This window comes from Natator depressus, chromosome 1 (genome assembly GCF_965152275.1).
Source record: "Natator depressus isolate rNatDep1 chromosome 1, rNatDep2.hap1, whole genome shotgun sequence".
Lineage (NCBI taxonomy): Eukaryota > Metazoa > Chordata > Testudines > Cheloniidae > Natator > Natator depressus.
The window spans coordinates 183,916,279-183,939,132 of record NC_134234.1 but is presented as its reverse complement, the minus strand read 5'-3'; the positions used below and the strand labels follow the sequence as shown (position 1 = coordinate 183,939,132).

At 46.1% G+C, this 22,854-nt stretch overlaps 1 protein-coding gene and 1 long non-coding RNA gene across 10 annotated transcripts in view; one reads left to right on the top strand and one right to left on the bottom strand.

Moving 5' to 3' along the window:
- The window catches only part of ILDR2 (immunoglobulin like domain containing receptor 2), a 51,682-nt gene that overhangs the window by 3,016 nt on the left and 25,812 nt on the right, over positions 1-22,854 (top strand). For 6 of the 9 annotated variants that reach the window (XM_074972120.1, XM_074972113.1, XM_074972139.1 and 3 more), the window contains exons 1-3: positions 167-242; positions 14,890-15,222; positions 16,577-16,696. In XM_074972120.1, the coding sequence (XP_074828221.1) occupies positions 182-242; positions 14,890-15,222; positions 16,577-16,696 (514 nt within the window). In that variant the 5' untranslated portion in view covers positions 167-181. Of the gene's footprint in view, positions 1-166; positions 243-1,388; positions 1,407-14,889; positions 15,223-16,576; positions 16,697-22,854 lie in introns of those variants that run through there. The other 3 variants (XM_074972130.1, XM_074972103.1, XM_074972150.1) reach the window with 3 other exon arrangements.
- LOC141999062 (uncharacterized) lies at positions 6-3,018 on the bottom strand. The gene is made up of 4 exons (XR_012641955.1): positions 2,963-3,018; positions 1,279-1,338; positions 452-556; positions 6-282 (listed from the first exon to the last, which is right to left on the bottom strand). It is a non-coding gene; the product is annotated as an uncharacterized LOC141999062 (long non-coding RNA).

The following is a 22,854-nucleotide window of genomic DNA, read 5'->3' as shown; positions in this document are numbered from 1 at the left end:
GGATATGAGGGCATCCTTTGTTGCTGAGCTGGACTCTGTGAATGAGTTCAATATCAGCTTTCTTCTCTCCTGCCGTCAATCCACTGTCTCCCAGTGCTTGTTCAGGTCCTCTGTGTCTCCTCTCAGTGGGAAGAAAGCAAAGGGATGTGTGTGGGGGAGAGAGACTGACTGATTGACAAACATGGATGCAGGCTTTAGTTCTCCCCACTGGCCAAGCCGAGGAATTAAAGGTCTGTATCAAGGTAAGGAATTCCAATTCAGCCAAATCAGCAAATTCATTCTCTGGAAAAAGAGAGTGGGAGTGGGGGAAGGAGAGAGAAGGACAAAAGAAAGAGGGGGTGAGACAGAGAGGAAGCAGAGAGATAAACATAAGAGAGAAACAGATTCTCGCCCCCTCTACTCCCCGCCTCCTTCCTGTAGGTGGGCTGAGAAATTTCAAATCAGTACTCACAGTTCCTTTCCTCCCAGCAGCTAATTCCTCTCTGTCCTTTGTTTGCCTTTCATTTTCGGCCCCTGCATTTATCTTTTGTTTGGTTCTGTGCATTGTGATTTCTTACTGCAATTTCAAAAAATCCTGTGTCAATTCCAGTGGGTTTGGTTGGCTTTTTCCTGCCCCCCAAGTGCCTGACAGCTAGTGTTTTAGTGACAGCATTGAAAGAATAAAGGGCTGTTTCTTGTTCATTCTTTGACTGAAGGTGGTAGTGAGGATATTCTCCCCACATTCTGGAAGGACAAGTACAATTTGTTGAACACGTGTGAGCTCATTAGCTGGCTTTACTCTCCCTGCTTCTCCAACCCCAGCTGGGTGGGTGTGCTAGGGCTCCTTGAGGGTGGGCAGGGGCCAAAGGAGGCAGTGCTGGATTGGCCCCAAGGGAACTGCTCTAGCTGCTGTAAGTTAGAGCAGCACTCTAGCCAGCTTTGCCCCCAATCAGCTGTGCCAAGCATGAGCTAGGTGCAGCTGGGTACTGACCTGTGTGCGTTTTCTTACCTATTATTCCCAACAGGTTGCATGTGAGTAGTGCTAGCACTGGTGGAAGTACTAATGCACTCAAGAACTCAGTCAGAATAGCAGTGACGGATGGCCCATTCAGTTCTAGGGCTCCTGGTTGGGACTGACATTTATTGGCAATTCTGAAAGTGGTTTCTGTGATGTAGGGTTGCCAACATTGTATTTCAAAAATAAGGGACTGTTTTCTTAGCACCCTCGCCTCTCCCTCTTCCCGATATTATTAGTATTATTATTATTAATAATAATAATTAATGATAAGCACCACTCACCTACATTCACCAAAGGTATTTCTTGCTCCTTTTTGCAGCGCTCAGCAACTCCCAATCTTGCTGCACAGAGAAGAAAAAATAAAGGACATCCCTTGTAATAAGGGACTGTTGACAACCCTACTGTGATGGTGAGCTGAGACCACATAGCAGATGCCATGAAACTACTATAAGATAGTAGTGACTTTTAGTCAGTAATGGGATGGGTGATATTTGATCCCGTGAGTAGAACTATATTAATGTTATACTTGAACGTATACCCATGGGTTTGAGGAATATAACAAAGGGGCAGCAGTGAGAAGTTGTTAGGAGTGAATGTCACGTGATCCGGAGAGTTTAATGAGATGGGTGGGTTATTGATGAGAGGGTGACCTCTGATGGATCCCTGACTCTTGTAAAAGGCCTGGGATAATCCTGAACATTGCAGGGATTGTTCAAGCTCGTGCTACAGTGCAGCCCACCAGTGAAGTCAGGAGCATGGAGCCACATCAGAGTGAATGGGAAAGATCAAGGAAAAGGCCAGTGTCTACTGCCATTTGTTAGGTTGAAGAATTAAGATCAGATTCTAGGCCAAATGTTTTCATAGTGGGGTTCCATGGCCTGGGACTCATGGTTTACACAGTTTGTGCCTTCTTCTTCTTCCCACTTTTCCTTCTTTTTCTTCTGAGTTTAGTGGTGATTTGACTGTGGCTCTCGCTTTGTCCATGGAATAGGTACAGCAGCAGTACATGCTTCCCCACACTACTCCACCAATGTACCTCAGATCTGGCCTGGAGGATCACCTCTAGAGCTAAAAGTATTGTTCAGTCTCTATGGCCTATTCAAACTTTGGTCTCTTGCTAACTAACAAGGTTGACACTTATTGCCCATAGTAAGAACACCAGTCCACTGGGCGTGGACTGAGGCCACAGTTCATTTCCCATAAGTCACTTACCAGCAACCAATCAGATAGTAATGACTTTTGGAAGGTACTTAATTGGACTGGATTCAAACCAGCAACAAGAGGTGAAAGTCTCTATATAACATTCCAAATCCCTTTAGTTATGTACTCACTGGCTCTCATCTTCTTTACTCATGGAATTTTAAGGCCAGAAGGGACCATCGAGCTCATCTAGTCTGACCTCCTGCACATTGCAGGCCATAGAAACTCACCCACTCACTCACCTGTAATACATCCCTAGCCTCTGGCTGAGTTACTGAAAGCCTCAAGTCAGGATTTAAAGATGTCAAGTTACAAAGAATTCACCATTTACACTAGTTCAAACCAGTAAGTGACCCATGCCCCAGGCTGCAGAGGAAGGTGAAAAAAACCCCAGGGTCTTTGTCAAGCTGACCTGGGAAAAAATTCTTCCTAACCCCAAATATGGCGGTCATTTACCAGATACCGGGGAAAAAATTCTCTATAGTAACTCAGAGCCCTCCCCATCTAGTGTCTCATCTACAGCCATTGAAGATATTTGCTAATAGCAGTTGCAGGCCATATGCCATTGTAACTAATCTCATTATACTATCCCCTCCATTAACCCTATCAAGCTCAGTCTTGAAACAAGTTAAGTTTTTTACCCCCACTGCTCCCCTTGCAAGGCTGTTCTAGAACTTCATTCCTCTGATGATTAGAAACTGTTATCTAATTTCAAATCTAAAGTTATTGATGGCCATTTGTTCTTGTGCTAACATTGGCCCTTACCTTAAATAACTCCTCTTCCTCCCTGGTGTTTATCCTCTGATGTATTTGTAGAGAGCAATTATATCTCCCCCCAGCCTTCGTTCTGTTAGGCTAAATAAGCCAAGCTCCTTAAGTCTTCTCTCATAAGGTAGGTTTTCCATTCCTCTGAACATCCTAGTAGCTCTTCTCTGTACCAGTTCGAATTCATCTTCCTTAAACACGGGATACCAAAATTGCACACATTATTCCAGATGAGGTCTCACCAGTGCCTTGTATAATGGTAATAATGCTCCCCTATTTCTACTGGAAATATATCCTAATGCATCTTAGGCTTACATTAGCCTTTTTCATGGCTCATAGTCATTCTGTGATCAACCAATCCACCAAGGTCTTTCTTGTTGTCTGTTGCTTCAAAATGAATTGTCCCCTACTTATAGCAAAAATTCTTGTTGTTGGTCCCTAAATGCATGATCTTGCACTTTGCACTATTAAATTTCATCCCATTTCTATTACTCGAATTTTCAAGATTGTTCAAATCTTCTTGCATGATATTCTGGTCCTCCTCTGTGTTGGCAATACCTCCCAACTTTACGCTATCTGCAAATTTTATTTGCTCACTCCCACTTTTTGTGCCAAGGTCAGTAATGACAATGTTAAATAAAATTGGTCCCAAGACCGATCTTTGAGGAACTCCACTAGTAACCTCCCTTCCGCCTGACAGTTCGCCTTTCAGCATGACCCATTGTCGTCTCCCCTTCAACCAGTTCCTTAACCACCTTTTGAGTCTCATATTCATCTGCATCTTCTCCAATGTAACTAATATTTCCCATGTGGAGCTGTATCAAATGCTTTATTAAGATTCAGGTTATCTTCTCAAAGAAAGAGCTCAGGTTGTCTGGCACTATCTGCCTTTTGTAACACCATGTTGTATATGATCCCAATTAATGTTTACCTCTATGTCCTTCACCACTTTCTCTTTCAAAATTTGTTCTAAGACCTTGCATACAGTTGAGATCAAACTAACAGGCCTATAATTTCCTAGTTCACTTTTTTCCTCTTTCTTAAATGTAGTTACTATATTTGCAAAGCTCAAGTCATAGAGTATGACAGATACCTTAAAAATCCTTGCTGTTGAGCTTGCAATTTAATGTGCCAATTCTTTTAATATTGTTGGATGCAGATTATCCGGGCCCCCGATTTGGTCCCATTAAGCAGTTTGAGTTTGGCTTCCACCTTAGATGTGGTAGTTTGTACTTCCATATCCTTTTTCCCATTAACCACCCTGCCACTGTCCATAAGCTCCTCATTACCATTATTACAAACGGAGGCAAAGTATTTGTTTAGGTGTTAGGACACACCAAGATTGCCTTTAATGTCCACGCCATCCTCAGTGCTTAGCGTCCTACTTCCTCTTTCCTTGTTTTCTTTTTATTTCTGTCTAAAGAACCATTTACTATTGGTTTGAATTTCCTTTGCAAGGTCCAACTCTGCTTGGCTTTTGGCAATTCTCACATTTTCCCTACACTTTCTGACCTCCAAAAGGTAGCTTTCCTTGCTGATCCCTCCCTTCTTCCATTCCTTGTAGGCTTTCTCATAACCTCTTTGAGATGCTTGTTTTATCCAGTTTGGTCTGCATTTCTTCCCTACAAATTCCCCCTTTGCTTGGGAATGCAGGCTCCAGATAGTTTCTGCAATTTTGACTTAAAATAATTCCAAGTCTCTGCCACCTTTGCATTCAGATCCTTAAGTGCTTCAGTCCAGTCCACTTCCCTAATTAACTCCCTTAATTTTGTAAAGTTTGCCCTTTGAAATCAAGGACCCTAGTTGTAGACTTATTTTTGTTTATCCTTCTATTTAGTTTAAACTGAATTAACTCATGCTCACTCAGACCAAGGCTGCCCTTTACAACCTTTCTTCTACGAGGTCCTCGCTATTTACCAACACCAAATCTAAAATGACATCACTTTTTGTTGGTTTGGTGACTATTTGATGAAGAAATCTGATGACTTTAACATACAGGAATGCTGGGGCCTTACCATTATTAGTAGCAGTTGTCCTCCAGTCTGTACTGGGAAATTAAAGTCTCCCATAATCACACAATCCCCAGTAGTATTTATTTCATTAAAAATATTAAAGAAGTCTCTATCTATATCCAAATCAGATCCATAGGATTTGTAGCAGACCCCAAGCACTATCCTAGTGGAGCCTCTGTTTCCTGTCTTCCCCAAAGTGATTTTGACCAAACAGATTCCATTGTATTCATTCCATCACATCCTCTGTTGTTCCTTTCTCCATTGTTGTTTCCTCTCTTAATTGATTTTCCTCATGCTCAATATTAGAATCTGGCATGGAGATTACTTGAGCGTCTCCCCCAAATTACTAGTTTAAAGCTCTTTTAATCAGTGGTGCCAACCTCCTGGAAGTCTGTTTCCCCCCTACTCACGCAGAGTCCATCCCATGAGAAACAGTCCTCTGTCCGTGAACGTCTCCCAGTGGTCGAACATCCTATAGCCTTCCTTATAGCACCATTGCCTGGGTCAGTTGTTGATCATCATAAACTTTCATATACTCCACTTTCCTTCTCTCAGAACCCAGGTTCCTGGGCCTCCTGATTTAAATTTTTACAGAGATTTTCCTAAGCCGTGTAGTTCAGAGTCCAGGGACTCCTGATTTCATACATACATAATCATCTTTCTCTCATATGCACAAAGTTATGTAAAACCGAGGAATGCTGGTTCTTTGGTTTCATAGCATTAGCCATACTAATCAGACAATTGGTGGTGTGGGCCCTATAAGTACCTAGACAGACCTCTGTGCATGGTCACCTGGTGACCTTAAGAATAAAGTTCATTTTATTCTTTCATCAGTTTGGACTAATCGCCTCTCTTACAATAAATGACTGCTAAACGGACACAGCCAGGACCCTCTTAAATTCTACTGATGTATTTGATTCAGTCATTGCTTGCAAATGTAAGTGCCTCAGCTTACCTTTACATTATGTAATCACTTCCTGTAAATTTTCTTTAATCACTACTAAAGTGATTGGTTATCTCTTGTGTCTATTGCAGATTGCATAGTACAGGAGTGAGTACATGCAGTACATAATTTAGAACCCTAGAGGGAGCTTAGAAAGGAATCAGCAGGAAAAGAGGAATACTGTACAGTATTGCAAGCCCCAAACATAGAAAAATTCAGTCCCTCTCTAGACACAATCAGTTGCTCATGACTAAACCTTTCATAATTTTTAAAACCTCCATCATGTTTCTTTTTCTTCTTCTCTCTAAACAGTCCACGTTTCTATACTTCACCTTCATATACACATGAACTGCTTTCTGTCCTCATGATTCTTTCAAATTCAGCCACATTTCTTGGAGGTGAGGAAACTTAAACTGGTAGCTGCATCTGGATTATTGCTGCACCATTGATGCAGCCACCATCATGTTTTCACTGTGTTTTAATGGAACCTAGCATTCAGATATCTTTTTTTAGATGGCTACTGCTGAAGCAGAAGCAGTGTAATGAGTGAACAGATTCAGATTTTTTAGCAAAAGAAATAACGGGTTTATAATTTCCCAGTTCCACACTGTGTGTGTGTGTGTATATATTAGGGCTTAACTAGAAGTAGGATTTCCATTGCTCCAGCTTCTCATCTCATCTCACTGCATCTTAAAGAATATCAAAAAGCAAGTGGATAAGAGAAGAGTTGAGATGTTGCATGGAAGATGCCAAGTTGCTCATCATATGCTTCCCATATACTGTCTGATGGAAACAGAACCCCTGTACTGTATTGTCCCACACATTTCCACTCTTTTTCCCCTATGTGGATCTTCAGAAGGGAGTGCAGGTGGCTGATCAGATGAGTTTGCTAAAGCTCTGCTAATCATTTATTAAAGCAGTCCCTGGCTTGCCCAAGCTGTTAATCTCATTAACAGGAAAGTGGGCTATGCAGGGAAGGGACTTTACCAAGTAGAATTCACTGAAAGTAACTGTTTGCTAAGCAAATACTTAGTTCACAAGGGAAAGATTTAAATACCCACCATGTCTGCAGAGTCACTGTTTTATCAGCTGAGCTGCAGCAAGATGATGGGTCATCTGGTCAGCTAATTTCACACACTGTGTTGGGTGCAGATAGTGTGGAGTCATGCATATTATTTCCTATGCAGTTTTGTTACAAAGCACGGGGATGGGGGAGATATTGAGAATGGAAAATGGTGCCTTTACTCAGTAGGTGACAGGTTCAAATCCAGCCCAAGGCAGAAGTAGTTGCTATTTGTTACCAGTTCTCATGGGTTTTGGTATCCAAGTGAAATAAGTTGTGGGTCTCCAGCCCAGTTCTTAGTGGACAAGTATCTCTATCCCCCCAAACTGGCACTAATAGGCTTCTTTGTTGCAATCTCTTCACAATCCAGTGACTGAATTGGTTCTGTACACTGTGCCTTGCTAACTTCTTCAAAAAGAAAAGGCACAACATTAGTCCAAGACTCTCCATTCCCCAGTCCCTTTGCTTCTGCTCCAAATTCTGAGATCTCTGCTTATTTTCTGCTTCTAACCCTTCAAACTGCCTCCTGCGGCTACATCCCTTCTCACCTACCATGTCCCTGGCTGACGCTCCTTTATTTTTAACTGGTCTTTCCTCTGCTTTCATTGTCCTCTCCTTCAAGCACACTCTTGTTTCTCCATCTTAAAGAAACCTTCCTTCATTCTAATTTCATTCTATAACTACTACCCTAGCTCCCATCTCCAAGATCTTTGAGTACCCTTGCTGACTTCATTCTTCTCCATATCTCTCCTTGATTTCTTACAGTCTGGCTTCTACCCTCTTCACACTGCTAAATATATTATACCTTAATTGGGGTCACTAAAGACTACCTTCCAGCTAAATTTAACCGTCTGTACCTTAGATCTCATTTCCTCCTACTCACCCTTACACTTCCTGTGTTCATCCCAATGTTTCTCCTCCCTTTGCCTCCTTTTCTCCCAGTCATGGGCGGCAGGTGAACCGGACATTGGGGGAGGGTAGCCCCCGGCCCCTCCCCTTCTGCTTGAGGCCCCGCCGCTTTCCATCCCCTTCTGTCCCTCCTGGAGCCCAGAGCACCCCCACTGCGGCTGCCAGCCCCCCCCCCCAGTTCTGTGCCACCTGAGCACCCCCAGCACCCTAGCCCTGGAGCACTGCCCCCAGCCCGAGCCCCGGAGTGCCCTATGGGCAGCGTGGCCACAGCACCCCAACCCCAGAGCGCCAGGCAGGCAGCGCATGGGCAGGGCTACGCCAGGCTGTTTGGGGAGGCTCAGCCTCCCCCAGCCTATGATACCTGTCGCCCATGCCCCCAGTCATGCCATTAGCCCTTCTTCCATACTGCCCCTTGTGCCTGGAACACTCTCCCTGTCCTCTCTGTTCTGTCAAGCACCCACTCTCTCTTTCAAATCCCTCTTTACAACCCATCTCTGCAATCAGTCCCTCCTGCTTTTTTCTAATCAGCAACAGTATCCTAACCCTTCCTCTCCTGAAATGTTGTCATATGTCTTTGGGCTTATCTACATCAGAAAGCTTTGCCACTTTAACTATACCAGTAAAGTTAAAATGGCAGCTCCTTCCCCATAAGTCTGGATACGTTTACACCAGTATAAAAGCACATAAAGTGGTATAGTTTATTATGGTTTGGGAACTAAAAGGTACCTTAATACCAGCTTACCTGTCTTGACACTAGGGTTTTTACCAGAATAACTCTGTGTATGTCTACACCAGGTGACCATTCCAGCTCAGGAGGATATGCCTGTGCAAGCTCTGATTGAGCTAGTGTGCTGAAAACAGAAGTGTAGCTGCTGCTGCAGCAGTGGCTCACTGCCCAAAGTACATACCTATGGTCTCAGACAGGATCATACTCAAGGTGGCTAGCCCCTCCCGCTGCTAGTTCTGTGACAGCTACACTGCTGTTTTTAGCGCACTAGCTCAATGAGAGCTAGTGTAGGCATGTCTCCTTGAGCTGGAATTTACACCTTCCAGCTCCAGTGCAGACATAACCTATGTCAGCAAAAATAAGAGTACGCCCTTAACTTATATAGTTATACAGGTAAAACTTTTTAAGTGTAGGCCAGCCCTTCTCCTCCTGTTTGTCTTAATTAGAGTGTGAGGTGTTCGAGGCAGGGGATATCCCTTATCTGTGCTTTTAAAGAACCGTGTACATTAACAGGACTCTGATAATGCTTTTTAAACAATAACTCCTAGAAGTGGTCCTTGCAATGCAGGAGTGAGACCCCTGCATGGGAAGCTTGCACTGAGGCCTTGGCTACACTTGTGCGTTATAACGCAATAAAGCCGCCAAGAGCGCTCTACCTTACTACCCGTCCACACTGGCAAGGCACGTAGAGCGTTCTGACTCCGCGGCTGGAGCGCTCCTGGTACTCCACCTCCCTGAGAGGAATAATGTTTGTTGTGCTCTTGCTGGAGTGCCACGGTGCCAGTCTGGACACCTAATGCGCTCTGATTGGCCTCCAGAAGTGTCCCACAATGCCTTTTTTAGCCACTCTGGTCATCACTTTTGAACTCTGCTGCCTTGTCCTCGGGTGACCAACCGTCAGACCCGCCCTTTAAATCCCCTTCCTGTTTGCTCAGCCAGGCATGGAGTGCTCTCAGCGAATCTTTCCAGGTGACCACGCCTCCACGTGCCAGGCGAGTCCCAGTATAGAGCAATGGCGAGGTGCTGGACCTCATCAGTGTTTCGGGGGAGGAAGCTGTCCAGTCCCAGCTGCGCTCCAGCCATAGGAATTACAATACCTTTGGGCAAATATCAAGGGCCATGATGGAAAGGGGCCATGACTGGGATGCACTGCAGTGCAGGGTTAAAGTGAAGGAGCTGCGGAGTGCCTACCGCAAAGCCGGCAGGGCAAACGGCTGCTCCGGTGCTGCCCCTGCGACCTGCTGTTTCTACAAAGAGCTGGACACGACACTTGGGGGCGACCCCACCTCCACTCCAACGAGCACCATGGACACTTCTGAGCCCAGCACAGCAAGGGAGGAGGAGGAGGAGGAAAACGCGAGTGAAGGTGCTGAGGCGTGGGGAGACACCCTGGAATCCCTAGATGCATGCAGCCCGGAGCTCTTCTCGAGCCAGGAAGAAGGCAGCCAGTCACGGCGTCTGGTGCTTGGGGAAGGATAAACACCAGAGGAGGTTCCTGGTAAGCGGCTTTTTTTTTTGGGAAGGAAGTTCTTTGGTGCGGGCTCTTTGGGAGAGGAGAGTTAGGGCTGCATGCATGCCTAGATGCGGAATAGCACATTCATGTGGTCTGTCACATCACGGTAATCGGCATCGGTGATCTCTTCAAAAGTCTCAGACAGAATGTGGGCAATGCTGTGCAGGTTTATTGGGAGAGCCAGTGTGGTTCTTGTGCCAGTCAGGCTAACGTGTCCGCGCCACTGTGCCGGGAGGGGTGGGGGGACCATTGCTGCACACAGGCAAGCTGTGTATGGGCCAGGGCGGAAGCCGCATTGTAGTAAAAGACCCTCTCTTGCTTCCCTGGTCACCCTCAGCAGCGAGATATCTTCCAGGACGATCTCCTGTGGAGAATGTTGTGACAGTGTTTGGTGTAGGTTTCCCCTGCAGCTGTTGACTCTCCCCAAGGCACAGAAACCCAGAGGACAGTGCATCCATGAAACAATCAGTCCCCCTGGACTCTGTGCTTACTCACCATTTCTGGGGCTCCCGTGGGTTATGCGTGCTCGCTTTGGGATAGGCAAAGTATGGTTTTGTATGGACTGTGATTGCCCTCCTTAAGTGCAGGGGAATCATTGCTCTGTCTGGTGTGTATAATGCTTCCTCTGTTAAGTGTTGCATTTTGCCTGTGTAGGTGCAACCTTGACATCTCAGCCGCCAGCGTTATCACTGGCCGACAGACTGAGAGCACTCAGGAATAGGCCCTGTAAAAGCAAAGACAACATGCTGCAGGAAGTGATGCGGTAGTCTGTGGAAGAGAATCGAAAGGCAAAGAAGTGGAGGGAGAGTGAAAGGAGGATCCACCAGAAGAATGAGGATCGCCGGCAGCAAACACGGTGCTCGGACAGCAAAGTACGGATCGGCCGATTAGCATAATGGAGCACTAAGCGGACTCTATCCAGGCGCTCGTCGCCATGCAGGCGGAGCACTACTGTGCTCGCCCCCACCCCCTGCAGCCCTTGTCCCAAAACTCTTTCCCTTGTGCCCCTATGTGCCCTCCAACCTACTTTCCCCAACATCTGGGTTCTTACCGCCCCCAGCTGCCTCCTATACCCCTAGCTTCACCATCCACCCATGAAAACTACGACCCTTATCCACTGCACTCAACCCCCCTCAACATGCCTTATAGCCATCCTGAAGTGCAGCACTCAGTGCACAGCACTCCAGACAGGATTCCAGAATATGAAATCAGGACATACTCAAGTCTGTGAGTGAACCACTCCCCACCCCACCCCCTTGCCATTGTGGTATTGCTGTGGTACTTTGTTTTTATTTCAATAAATGAATTTTCTTTTCAATAAATGGAGTTTTTCACTTTGAAAACATACTTTATTCGTGCCTAAAGCAAAATATACCTTAGCCCAGGAAAGCAACAAGCACTACAATTCAGTGTACCAAACACAGCCACTGCAGTTAACTCCCGTGCAGAGCAACAGACATTACTGGTGGCTTTCAGCCTCAGATTGCTCCCTCAAGGCATCCCTAATTCTTGCAGCCCCATGCTGGGCCCCTCTAATAGCCCTGCTCTCTGGTTGTGCAAATTCAGCCTCCAGGTGTTGAACCTCTAAGGCCCATGCATGAGTGAAGCTTTCACTCTTCCCTTCACAAATATTATGGAGGGTACAGCACGTGGATATAACCGCGGGGATGCTGGCTTCGGCCAAGGCCAGCTTCCCATAAAGAGAGCGCCAGCGGCCCTTCAAACAGCCAAAAGCACATTCCACAGTCATTTGGCACCAGCTCAGCCTGTAGTTGAACTGTTCCTGGCTGCTGTCCAGGGTTTCATGAGCCATGGCATTAAAGGGTAAGCGGGGTCTCCACAATGGGCATTTCGACTTCCCCTACGGTCATTCTCTGGTCTGGGAAAAAAGTCCCAGCTTGCAGCTTCCTGAACAGGCCAGTGTTCTGAAAGATGCGTGCGCCATGCACCTTTCCGGGCCAGCCTGCATTAATGTCAATGAAATGCCCACGGTGATCCACAAGCGCCTGGAGAACCAAGGAGAAATACCCCTTTCGGTTAACATACTCGGAGGCTAGGTGGTCTGGTGCCAGAATAGGAATATGCATCCCATCTATCGCACTGCCGCAGTTAGGGAAACCCATTTGTTCAAAGCCAGCCACAATGTTATGCATGTTACCCGGAGTCACGGTTCTTCTGAGAAGGATGTGATTAATGGCCCTGAAAACTTGCATCAACACAATTCCAACGGTTGACTTTCCCACTCCAAACTGGTTAGCGACCGATTTGTAGCTGTCTGGAGTTGCCAGGTTCCAGATTGCAATAGCCACCTGCTTCTCCACCGGCAGGGCAGATCTCAATCTCGTGTCCTTGCGCTGCAGGGTGGGGGTGAGTGCCTCACACAGTCCCATGGAAGTGGCTTTTCTCATCCGAAAGTTCTGCAGCCACTGCTCGTCCTCCCAGACTTGCAGAACGATATGATCCCACCACTCAGTGCTTGTTTCCCGAGCCCAAAAGCGGCGTTCCATGGTGGAAAGCATGTCCATGAATGAGACAAGCAATTTTGTGTTGTATGTGTTGCTCGAGTCGATATCATCGTCGGACTCCTCACTGTCACTTTGGATCTTAAGGAGTAGCTCGAATGCTAAACGTGACGTGCTGGCGAAATTCGTCAGCATCCTCTTCAGCAGTTCGGGCTCCATTCCCACAGACCGAAAGGGAACACAGAGTGTGCCGCACAGAAACCGTTGAAAGATGGTGCCAAATGTGGATGGAAACACAGGGATTGCTGGGATGGGAAGCGATGATCATGGGGCATTGGAACAGGATCCAGAATGCCCCGCACCCCACGCCCCCTTCCCACAAGCCACAGTGCCAGAATGGAAAGAGGTGCTCTGTGGGATAGGTGTCCATAATGCACCTCTCCCAATGCCGCTGCAAGTGCTGGGAATGTGGCCACACCAGTGTGCTCACAGCTGTTAGTGTGGACAGACTGGAGCGCTTTCCCTGGTGTGCTCTCCAAAGGCTGATTTAACCCAAAGCGCTCTACAGTGCAAGCGTAGCCAAGCCGTTAGTTTGCTGCTCCCCATGCGATGGATAAATAGAGCATTTCACTCTCTGGGGCTATCAGTTGACACCTGGACTCAATTGACTCAAACTCACCTTAAACTACCGAAAAAGAAGGGTGCATCAGCAGTCACACATGTAATTCACTCCCATGTGTCTGCTGTGAGGTCCAAAATGTCAGGCGGCGACGCAGCTCTCCTGTCAGCTGGCAGATAAATCGAATGTTAGATATTGAACGACACCAATTTCCATGAAATGTAAAAGCCGAAGAATTCTGGCCACTATCCTTTGCTCCTCCCACATGGAGAGAATTTGCTTAGTGCCAGACTGCACTCCAGTTGCAGCAAGAGTTGTGTGATCTGGATTCACACCTATTGTGTCTCATTATGGGTGCAGCACTGTGTTAATGCACATTACAAGGAGCCAGATTCTACTGTGAGTTATGCTGGAGTTAAATTTGGGTAATTCCATTGAAATCAATGGAGTTACTCTGGATTTGCACTGATATGAGTGAGATCAGAATCTGGCCCACTTACTGAATGTCTTTAGTGCATGGAGTATCCTTATCCATAAAGTGCCTAGTCGTTTACAAGTGCCTAATATGCCCTCCCCTCTCATCCACTTTCTTTTTTAATATCAAAACTAAACTCACACAATCCTAATGTTCACTCATACTTGGATCATCCTCAATGGGTGGACAGAAACTGCTTGTAAGTTCACCTACAACAATAAAGGCAGTTGTCCCAGTGCGGCTGTTGTTATTATTTGTATAAGCTGTAGTGCTTAGGGACCCCAGTTCTGGGCGAGGACCCCACTGTACTAGGCACTGTACAAACATAGAACAAAAATGTGGTTCCTGCCCCAAAGATGTGCATGCGAGAATGACACCATCGTGAAGCATCTAATCCAGTGGTTCCCAAACTGGGGTTCGTGAACCCTTGGGGGTTTCTGAAATATTACAGGGGGTTCTTGGGGAAAAATTCCCTAATGGCGGACAGAGCTGTCTCTAGGGACCCTGGGCAGCATGGGGCCAGCAGCCAGGAGCCCCTGGACTTCCAAGAGCTAAGCAGATCAAAGCAAGCATATCTATCACACTGAGGAGATTTTAACTTCAAGACTCCTTATAAGAAATGGAAAGGGAGGTGGATATTTTTTGTTGTTTTTAAAATTAAATAGGCAGCTAGTATTGTTTTAAAATTATTATGAAGAACAAGTTTAAGCTTTGTTGTAAGTGCGTTGTTTGCCTGGACTGCTCAAGACCTGAATGCTTGTGTAGGAGGAACTCTTTGAGTTGGCTTCTTAAATCCCTTCATGCTGTTTCACATCTGATGCTCCTTGATGAAACATAGGAGCCTTGTCTTATAACAGGCTTCTTCAAAGTGATACAAGTTATGAAAGTGAGATCCTGGAAGAGTGTTGCCGTTTTCATAATGTAATAAAAATACTGTAATGATAAATAATAATTAATAATAGTGTGTAATAAGCATATCACAAAACAAATTTGATATTTCCAAGCGCACTGCTTTTATAATTTATACTCAGGTAAAAGAGAAAATCCCTGGAAATATTCATTTTTAGGAGGGGGTTCGCGAAACTTGACAATTTAGTGAAAGGAGTTCACAGGTTGTTAAAGTTTGGGAACCACTGATCTAATCCCATCAGAGCATGTTGTGCGTACCACGCTGTGGGATGACACCAATGTTTTTGTTTTGTAGCACTGGCTGAGGGACTGCAGGTCACGGTGCCTGAAAATAAGAAGGTTGCTATGCTGTTTCAGCCTGCCCTGCTTCGCTGCCACTTTTCTACTTCCTCCACCCAGCCAGCTGTGGTGCAATGGAGGTTTAAATCCTACTGCCAGGACCGCACAGGAGAAGCTTTGGGTCTGGCCACCTCGGGGTTACAAGCAGTGAGCAAAAGGAACCTGGAGTGGGATCCCTACCTGGATTGCGTGGACAGCAGAAGGACGGTCCGTGTCGTAGCCTCCAAGCAGGGATCCGCGGTCACAATAGGGGACTTCTATAAGGAAAGAGATGTCACCATTGTCCATGGTAATGCCCCCCTAGCTGCTTCACTATTGTTAAGAATCTTTCCTTGGCAGTTATGAGTAGTGAAAGCTGTTGGAAATTGTTTAGTTAACTCCACCTGGGGCAGGGGTATTAATAATTATTTTTTGCATAATCCTAGTGCCTAGGGACCCCAGTCATGTTCCAGGAGCCCGTGGTACAAGTTCATTCTTATACAATGGACTCTACCAGCTAAATCTGAACAAGAGCGGGGAGTTTAAACTCATTCCTCCTGGACTGTCAATCTGCTCCACAAAGGGGCTCCAATCCTGACCTGGAGGGGTTACTTTCTCCTGGGTCAACAGGGCTGTTCTGTTTCCATGTTCATTTAGTTCTGGGCTTTTCCACACTGCTCCCACTGATGGGCCCAAACGATGACTTGGAGGTGCCAGCTTCTCCTGTGGTAGAGAATAGGAAGTGCAGTCTCCACGGCTGGGCTTTCCCCCTCACAAACTCTTCCTATCCTTTTGAACAGACTTCCTCTCCTCCTGTCCTGCCAACATGAAGGATAATTCTGCATCTCATGTTCATTCAACGCTGGGCTTCATCACCTACTCCAGTAGGGACCTAAACCCACTCCTGCTTCAGGAAGGAGAAAAAGAAGAGATTTAAGCTGTGTGAACTCAGCTGGTGGGGGCTGAGACTTCCCTCAATCTTTTGCGGGAAGAGGTCATGTGAGACTAGGACTCCTCAATACATGTCATCTGTTCTAATTCAACAAGCCAGCTAGCTGGTAGGGGTTACTAGCCCCTTGCTCTCTGGTGTGGAGGAAACACACTCACCTCTTGGAGGAGAGAGAATATTTTACTTTGTTTTCTAGTGATGCCTTTGGTAGATGGTTGATGTGTTCCAGAGGAAGTAGCATCTAAACCCCATTTGCCCAGCAGGAGTACTGTCAAGTCACTGGGCCATTGCCAGTAGGGAGGGCAAAAGGAAGGGGAGTTAGTGGTTTGTCCAAGGGCTCCATCCTCTGCCTTGCACTCTCTTTGTGGGCCTTGCCTGTGGTGTTACTCCAACTCCCCATTCAACACCACAGCTGACTGAGCTACATCTGTTTTCAGAGTAATGGGCTTGTGTTAGTCTCTTAGGATCCAATTCCACCTCCCTCTGGAATTAATGGGGAGTTGGATTGGTCTCTTAATCTACAGCTAGAGGCTTGACCTGTCACACAGCACTAGCTAGGGATGTAATCCCCACAAACTACCAGGGAACAAACATCTGCTCCTGTCAGTGACAGCTCCCAGGGGGTTGCACTTGGAGTTGGAGCCAGTGTTGTCAATCCTTCACTTCTACAGGAGGCTGGGGGATGGCCCCATCCTCTACATTTTTTGTTTTTCAGATGCAGACCTCCGTATTGGGAAGCTGATGTGGGGAGACAGTGGGCTCTATTACTGTCTCATCATCACCCCTGACGATTTGGAGGGCAAGAATGAGGAGTCAGTGGAGCTGCTGGTTCTGGGTGAGCCACATTTCACAATTTGCTTCTTCCTCAGTGGAAAGTTCTCATGCTCTGTCTCCTCTGCGTATGTTTATGCAGTATATTGCGAGTGTAGCATATATCTCTCTCTATATATATCTCCTGGGTCTGATTCTCCACTGCCCCGCACCTTAGGCCGTCATTTGCATCTGGGAAAGTGGGTGTCAAACACTGCCAAACCAGAACAGGAATGTTTCACATCCACATAGCTCTCACTTGACACATGTGCAAGTGGCTATCTAAAGGGCAGGACAATGGAGAATCTGGCCCCCTATTTAAGATTTAAACAGATAAAATGCCAGCAAATAAAAAATCTGAGATTGTGTCTTTTAAAAATATACACTAAATAGATCCCGAATGCACTGTTTTTTGCTGCATTGAGATCTGTAATGCGGGCAGGCAGCTCCTAACGTTCTCGCAGATTGTCTGGAGGCTCATCCCTGAAGAGGAATTGAGAGGGCACCAGTTTTTGTTATAAGAGCTTGTCTATATGGGAGATTTTTCCAATTATACCAATATAATTATATCAGTATAGTTCAACTTCTATAGTTACACTTGGTACACTTCCTCATGTGGTAACACTTATTCTGGAATAAGAATGGCCTTTTCTGATTTAACTGAAACTGCTTCCAAAGCAAAAACTAAACTGGGAAAAGGCCCATGTAGTTTGTCAGTCTTATAGCCAGCCAGCCTAGTGGTCAGGCAGTGGCTCAGTTCTTTCTGGCCTGATTGTTCTACAACAGGCCCCAGCTAGGAAGGCCACTCGTCTGGTTTTATACTGGACAGTCCTCCTTTTGGCTGGTTTGTCCCCTGTTCAGTACTGGGACAATATTGGACATGTTTTTGTCTGGTATCAGACAGGAGACTCTATTTTGAAGAGCGTGCCACTCTGCCCACAGCAGCATAGGGCGCTCTCACCCCAATTCCACCCCCTTCCCCAAGTCCCCGCCCCCACCCTGCCTCTTCTCTGCCTCCTCCCCTGTGCGCTGCGTCCCCACTCCTCCCCCTCCCTCCCAGAAAGTCCTAAGTGCCGCCAAACAGCTATTAGGCGGCGGGGGGAGGGAGCAGGAAGTGCTGGGAGGGAGGGGAGGAGCGGGGACGCAGCATGCTGGGGAGCTTTGCTGCCGGTGGGTGCAAAGCACCCACTAATTTTTCCCCTTGGGTGCTCCAGCCGTGCAGGACCCACGGAATTGGCGCCTATGTGTGAGTGGCCACATTAGCTCCAATTGGGTTGCATGTGGCAGGTCTCAATCTCTCTCTGGAATGTCCCTTCCACTGCCCTCAGGGTTTTGTCATCTAAGAGGTGCAGAGGAGCCAGGTAAAGAGACTCAGGCCCATCCACTCCACCAGGTCCTGACTCAAGAGGGGCATTACAGTGTCCAGACCACTGTTTGATCCACGTCCAGATATACTCCCCATAGGTCGCTTCTACTTAGTCTGCCAGTGGAACATTGCCTAGTTCTTCACAGTCTCTTGTGAGTTTTCAACTCCCAAAGAGAAGGGGGATCTGGATCACTGCTTCCAGAGTGGCCCTAACAGTGCTGGAGCCACCCTTCTCATAGCTCCAGGCTTCAGCCTCACTTCCTGATACAGCCTGTATCTCCTTTCTCTGGCCCACCCCTGTCCTTTTAAACTATCCGTCCACCAGGAGCATGCCCTACAGCTGCTGAGGGGTGGGGCCTCTCTTGCCCAGTACTGTCCTATCCCTTCCCCTGGTTTAGTAAACTCCAGCATAGCCACTCTTGTACCTTAATAAGAATGTCCACATGGTGGGTTATACCGGTATAATCAAGGAAAACAATATTTTAAACATCAGCCAAAACCAACTTTTTTCTCTTAAAGCATGTGCCATAGTTTGCCGTAAATTAATCCCCTAGAAATCAGAAGTTAAAACCTGAAATCAGAGAAGTGGCAGGTGATGAGGGCATGGTCCCTCTGGAGAAATATTACCTTCCTTAATGTTGTATATTGATAAATTGCTACTGTGGTGAAGGTCATATTAAAACACATGAATAGATAACTGGTGTAGAGGCTGTACATGCACACACTGGAACATATATGTTGGCCTCCTGGTTCAGATGAGTACTTAGATGACATCTAAACAGAGGAGTACAGTGCAGCAAGTGGTAGTGCTGGAGGAAAAACACTCAACCAATATGGAAGATAAGTACACTGATGTATTTTAATGCACTGCCAAAGCCCACCTACAGACATGAGGTTGACAGTGGGCCCTTGGGCAAGGGAAATCAGCATTAACCACTGGCACATCCATGTCCAGTTCCATGGCACTATCTTGCACTTGACACAAGCCTGAAGCCCAGATCTGAACACCTCTGAACTTCGGTTTGCTCTAAATCCAGGTCTGGATCCTGACTTTTCAGTTTAGGCCCATCTCTCCCAGATACTAGCTATGGGTCTTGTTATGTAATGCCAGCATGGATACTGCTGTGTGGAAAGGCTATTTAACTGTACCTCATCCTCACACCCCAAAGGCACCTAGCTGGCCACCAAATCTCAGTATCATAATAAATAATAATAATATAATTAGGAATACCGAGCTCTTATATAGCACTTTTCATCAGTAGATCTCAAAGCACTTTGCCAAGAAGGTCAGTATCATTAGTCCCATTTTACAAATGAGGAAACTGAGGCACAGAGAGGGAAGTGACTTGCCCAAGGTCACAAAGCAGGACTGTGGCAGAGTCTATAATAAAACCCAGTCTCCTGAGTCCAAGTCCAGTGGTCTATCCACCTGGTTGCACTGCTTCTCAGATACCATCGTGAGGCAATGTGCTACTGTGGAGACAGGAGAAGCCTAGATAAATGAATGTTGTTTCAAATCTTGGAACCTGTGTATAAAAGATGATATGGGGGAAAGAGCCTTGCCCTGCTTTATGTTGTACTGGCTGTTGGGGGGTGCCTCTGTGCCACAGACTGGCAGTATTGTCCCACAGCGAGAGTCAAGAGCTGCTCTGCCTAGTAGCTCTAGTCCCCAAGGAGGGGTAGGGGAACCTGGTCCCACCCTACTCCACTGGGTTCTGACCCAGTGTCTTTCAAAACCATAGACCATATATATGGCCTAGGGGTCTGGTTTCACTAGGCACTCCCTGGGTCATTTCCTACCACTGTTTCCGGAACCTCTGTCAGTGTCACAGCTCTGTCTTGGGATCCCTTCTGGCTCTCTCCCAGGTTCATCTCTGGGGCCCCTTCCCCTGTTGGCAGCAAATCGTCATCCTCAGTTCCTGCGGTCAATGTGCTTCCAGTGGTTTGGTTAGGAGGCCCAGTCCTGGCAGCTTCTTGGCAGAATGCTGCTGCACCTGACTGCTCTCCTCCTTGGTCAGCCCACACTGGGCTGAGCTGCTCTCTTTTGAATGCTCCCGTCACTGGGAGCCTGCCCAGCAAAGGCCAGGGGGCTGACTTCCTGCGTCCAGACCAGCTGCTTAACCCTCAGCTCATCAGTGTGGAGTTGATACGTCCCGTCACACTGCTCTAGTCCTTTGTGCTTTTACTGTGAGAAACTTGCAGCTCAGGCAGCCTGTTTTCTGTCGTTGCACGTTGTCCGTTTGTCTATGTGCAGCACCTGCACAGCAGGAAAGTGCACTTCAATGGGTTCTCCAAGAGCAAGAGAGCAGTCTTGTTCTGGGTGTACTTTGCTCTGCTTCATAGGCTGGTTGGAGCAGCTTGCATTCGCTTCCTCTCCTGGGTGTTGGTCATCAGGCAGAATGATCAAGCCCATTATGTATGTGTATCAGTGACATCCCAATTACCTTCCCTTCCTCCCTGTCTCCTTGTCCTTCCAACTCTTCTTATTCTTTTTCCTGCCTCTCCTTCTCTCTCTCTCTCCATGTGGTGATGACTGAAAGCAAGACAGTGCCCTTTAATGCAGGAGGTAGGCAGCCAGCAATAAAGAAATATAATTTTTAATATTCTGGAACTTTCTGGGATATTCTGATACCATTCCACTTCTCCTGGATATTAGTGAATTGCAAGGACAGACTGAATATAAATGTAGATTTGAGAACTTCTGCGATCCTAGGGGATGCTCAATGCATTTTGTTTGCTGTTTGCTGATCAGATGAAAGGCTGACTCCCTATTGGGAGCAGCTGAAACAGTAAAGGGATGATGTCTGAGAGAGTTTGGGTTTCCCATCATGCACAGTATCTACTCCCTATTGACATTTCCTTTTAAAATCCACTGTACATTGCTTATTTTGGGGGTCGCTGCATCTTTTAAAACATTGGCTGGAGGTTGTGAGGGGAGCAGGAGTTCTACCTCCTTATCATATCAGTTGACGAAAATGGAAATTGGGGAGGGCAGAATAAGAGAGGAGACCAATGAGTGCTTAAGAGGAAATAGGAAAAATATCTCAGATTTGAACCTCAGAAGCATAGGAAGTATGCAGGTTAAAGGGAGGATGCAGCTCAACAAGATCATTTGACATCAATAACAACATGAGGAAGATTTGGGAGGCGGCAAAAATACAGTGATATTTACATAGTTAAGGGCAGAGGGTCGCAAACTTTGCCCAACCAAGGGCTTCATTAGCAACCTCAGGAGCTCAGCAGTTGCTTCTACTATAATTTGAATAAAATGGAGTAGATTGCAGCTGCGCGTGTCTTTATATGGACATATACAGCTCATGGAGACTGCAGATTGCACCTGCAATCTTCCATCTTGATCTGAGCAGCCAGGCTGGGATTTTTAGTGTCCCTGGGTCACACTTCCATATCAAAGATAAGGGTAGCTCCTCGTTGCACTGTAGAATTCCACTGGCTGTTCTCACTTGGGTCCCAATTCAGCAAAGCATTTAAGCATGTGCTTAAATCCATCCCCTGTTCAGCAAAGCCAGTGGGATTTAAGCATGTGCCTAAAATTCAGCAAAGCACTTATGGGCATGGACTGCTGAATCAGGGCCTTTATCTAAGGAGATCAGTGGGAAAAAAGTGTTTTGCTATAGAGGCAGGAATGAGATTGGGAGCAAGTGAACCCACTCTAGAATAAGGACAGGATGAGTATTCAAAGAGTATTAATACAAATTATTATTAAATATTTGTATTATGATAGCATCTAGAATCCCCAGTCAGAGATCAGAGTCCCAATGTGCTAGGCACTGTACATACTGCAGTGTCAGGACTAATATAGTGCATCACAGTGACATCCTGGGGTTTTGGTGATGCTAGTTTAATTCATGTTCTTTCCTTGGGGATCAGGACCCTTTAGCTAGGCTAAGTGACTTCTGTAGCTCAAGCCTACTGTCTCTATTAAACATATACAATGTACTACACTTGTAATAAAATAATTATTATTTATAGCCCTTTTCATCTGAGGACCTCAAAGCTCTTTATGCAGGTTATTAAATATGATCCCCATTTTACAGCTGGGGAATTTAGGCACAGATTAGGTTAAGATGACTAGTTCTCAGACATACAGTGAGTTTCTGGAAGAGTCAGGGGTAGAGCCCAGGAATCCTACTGGCAGTCTGGTGTTCTAGCTAATGGACCACACTGCTTTGCTAGACAACTGTTGACTTCTTTTATTCTCTGTTCCATTTGGCAGGTCAATTAACACAACATGAATTACACAATTATCAGATAGTATTTTATTAATGAATCTCCTAGAAGCCTAGACTTCTCCAGTCATTACTTTTTAAATTAAACAATTAGCATCTGGGGTTTTCTTAATCCCATGTTAGTAAGCAAACATTTAAAGTTGATAAACTAAAAATTTGGTAATTTATGTTACCTGTCAAAATTCATAAAGCATAAAAATCAGATTCTTCCTAGCCTAATATACACAGAGAGGCATAGTTGTAGATATATATACCTACTTATATACTTACCCACATTGTAATAATAGCTACCTACCTGTCCAATGTATTTGTTGTGTAAATCAATGCATGCTGCTGTGTGTGTGTGGTTGGACCTTTCTGCTATGTTCTTAGTCAATAAGGTGACTTATTTTACCTGTTATAAGCAGTGCCAGCTTTAGTCTCTTCTGCCCCAAGAGAGATTGAGCCCACATCAGCGTCTATAATCCAGGGAGGGGAGAGTTCATGGCGGGAAATTGCCCTAACAGGATGACAGCTGTAGCATTTCATTTTATTCCATTGAAGAGCTGCCAATAACATCCCAGCCTGCTT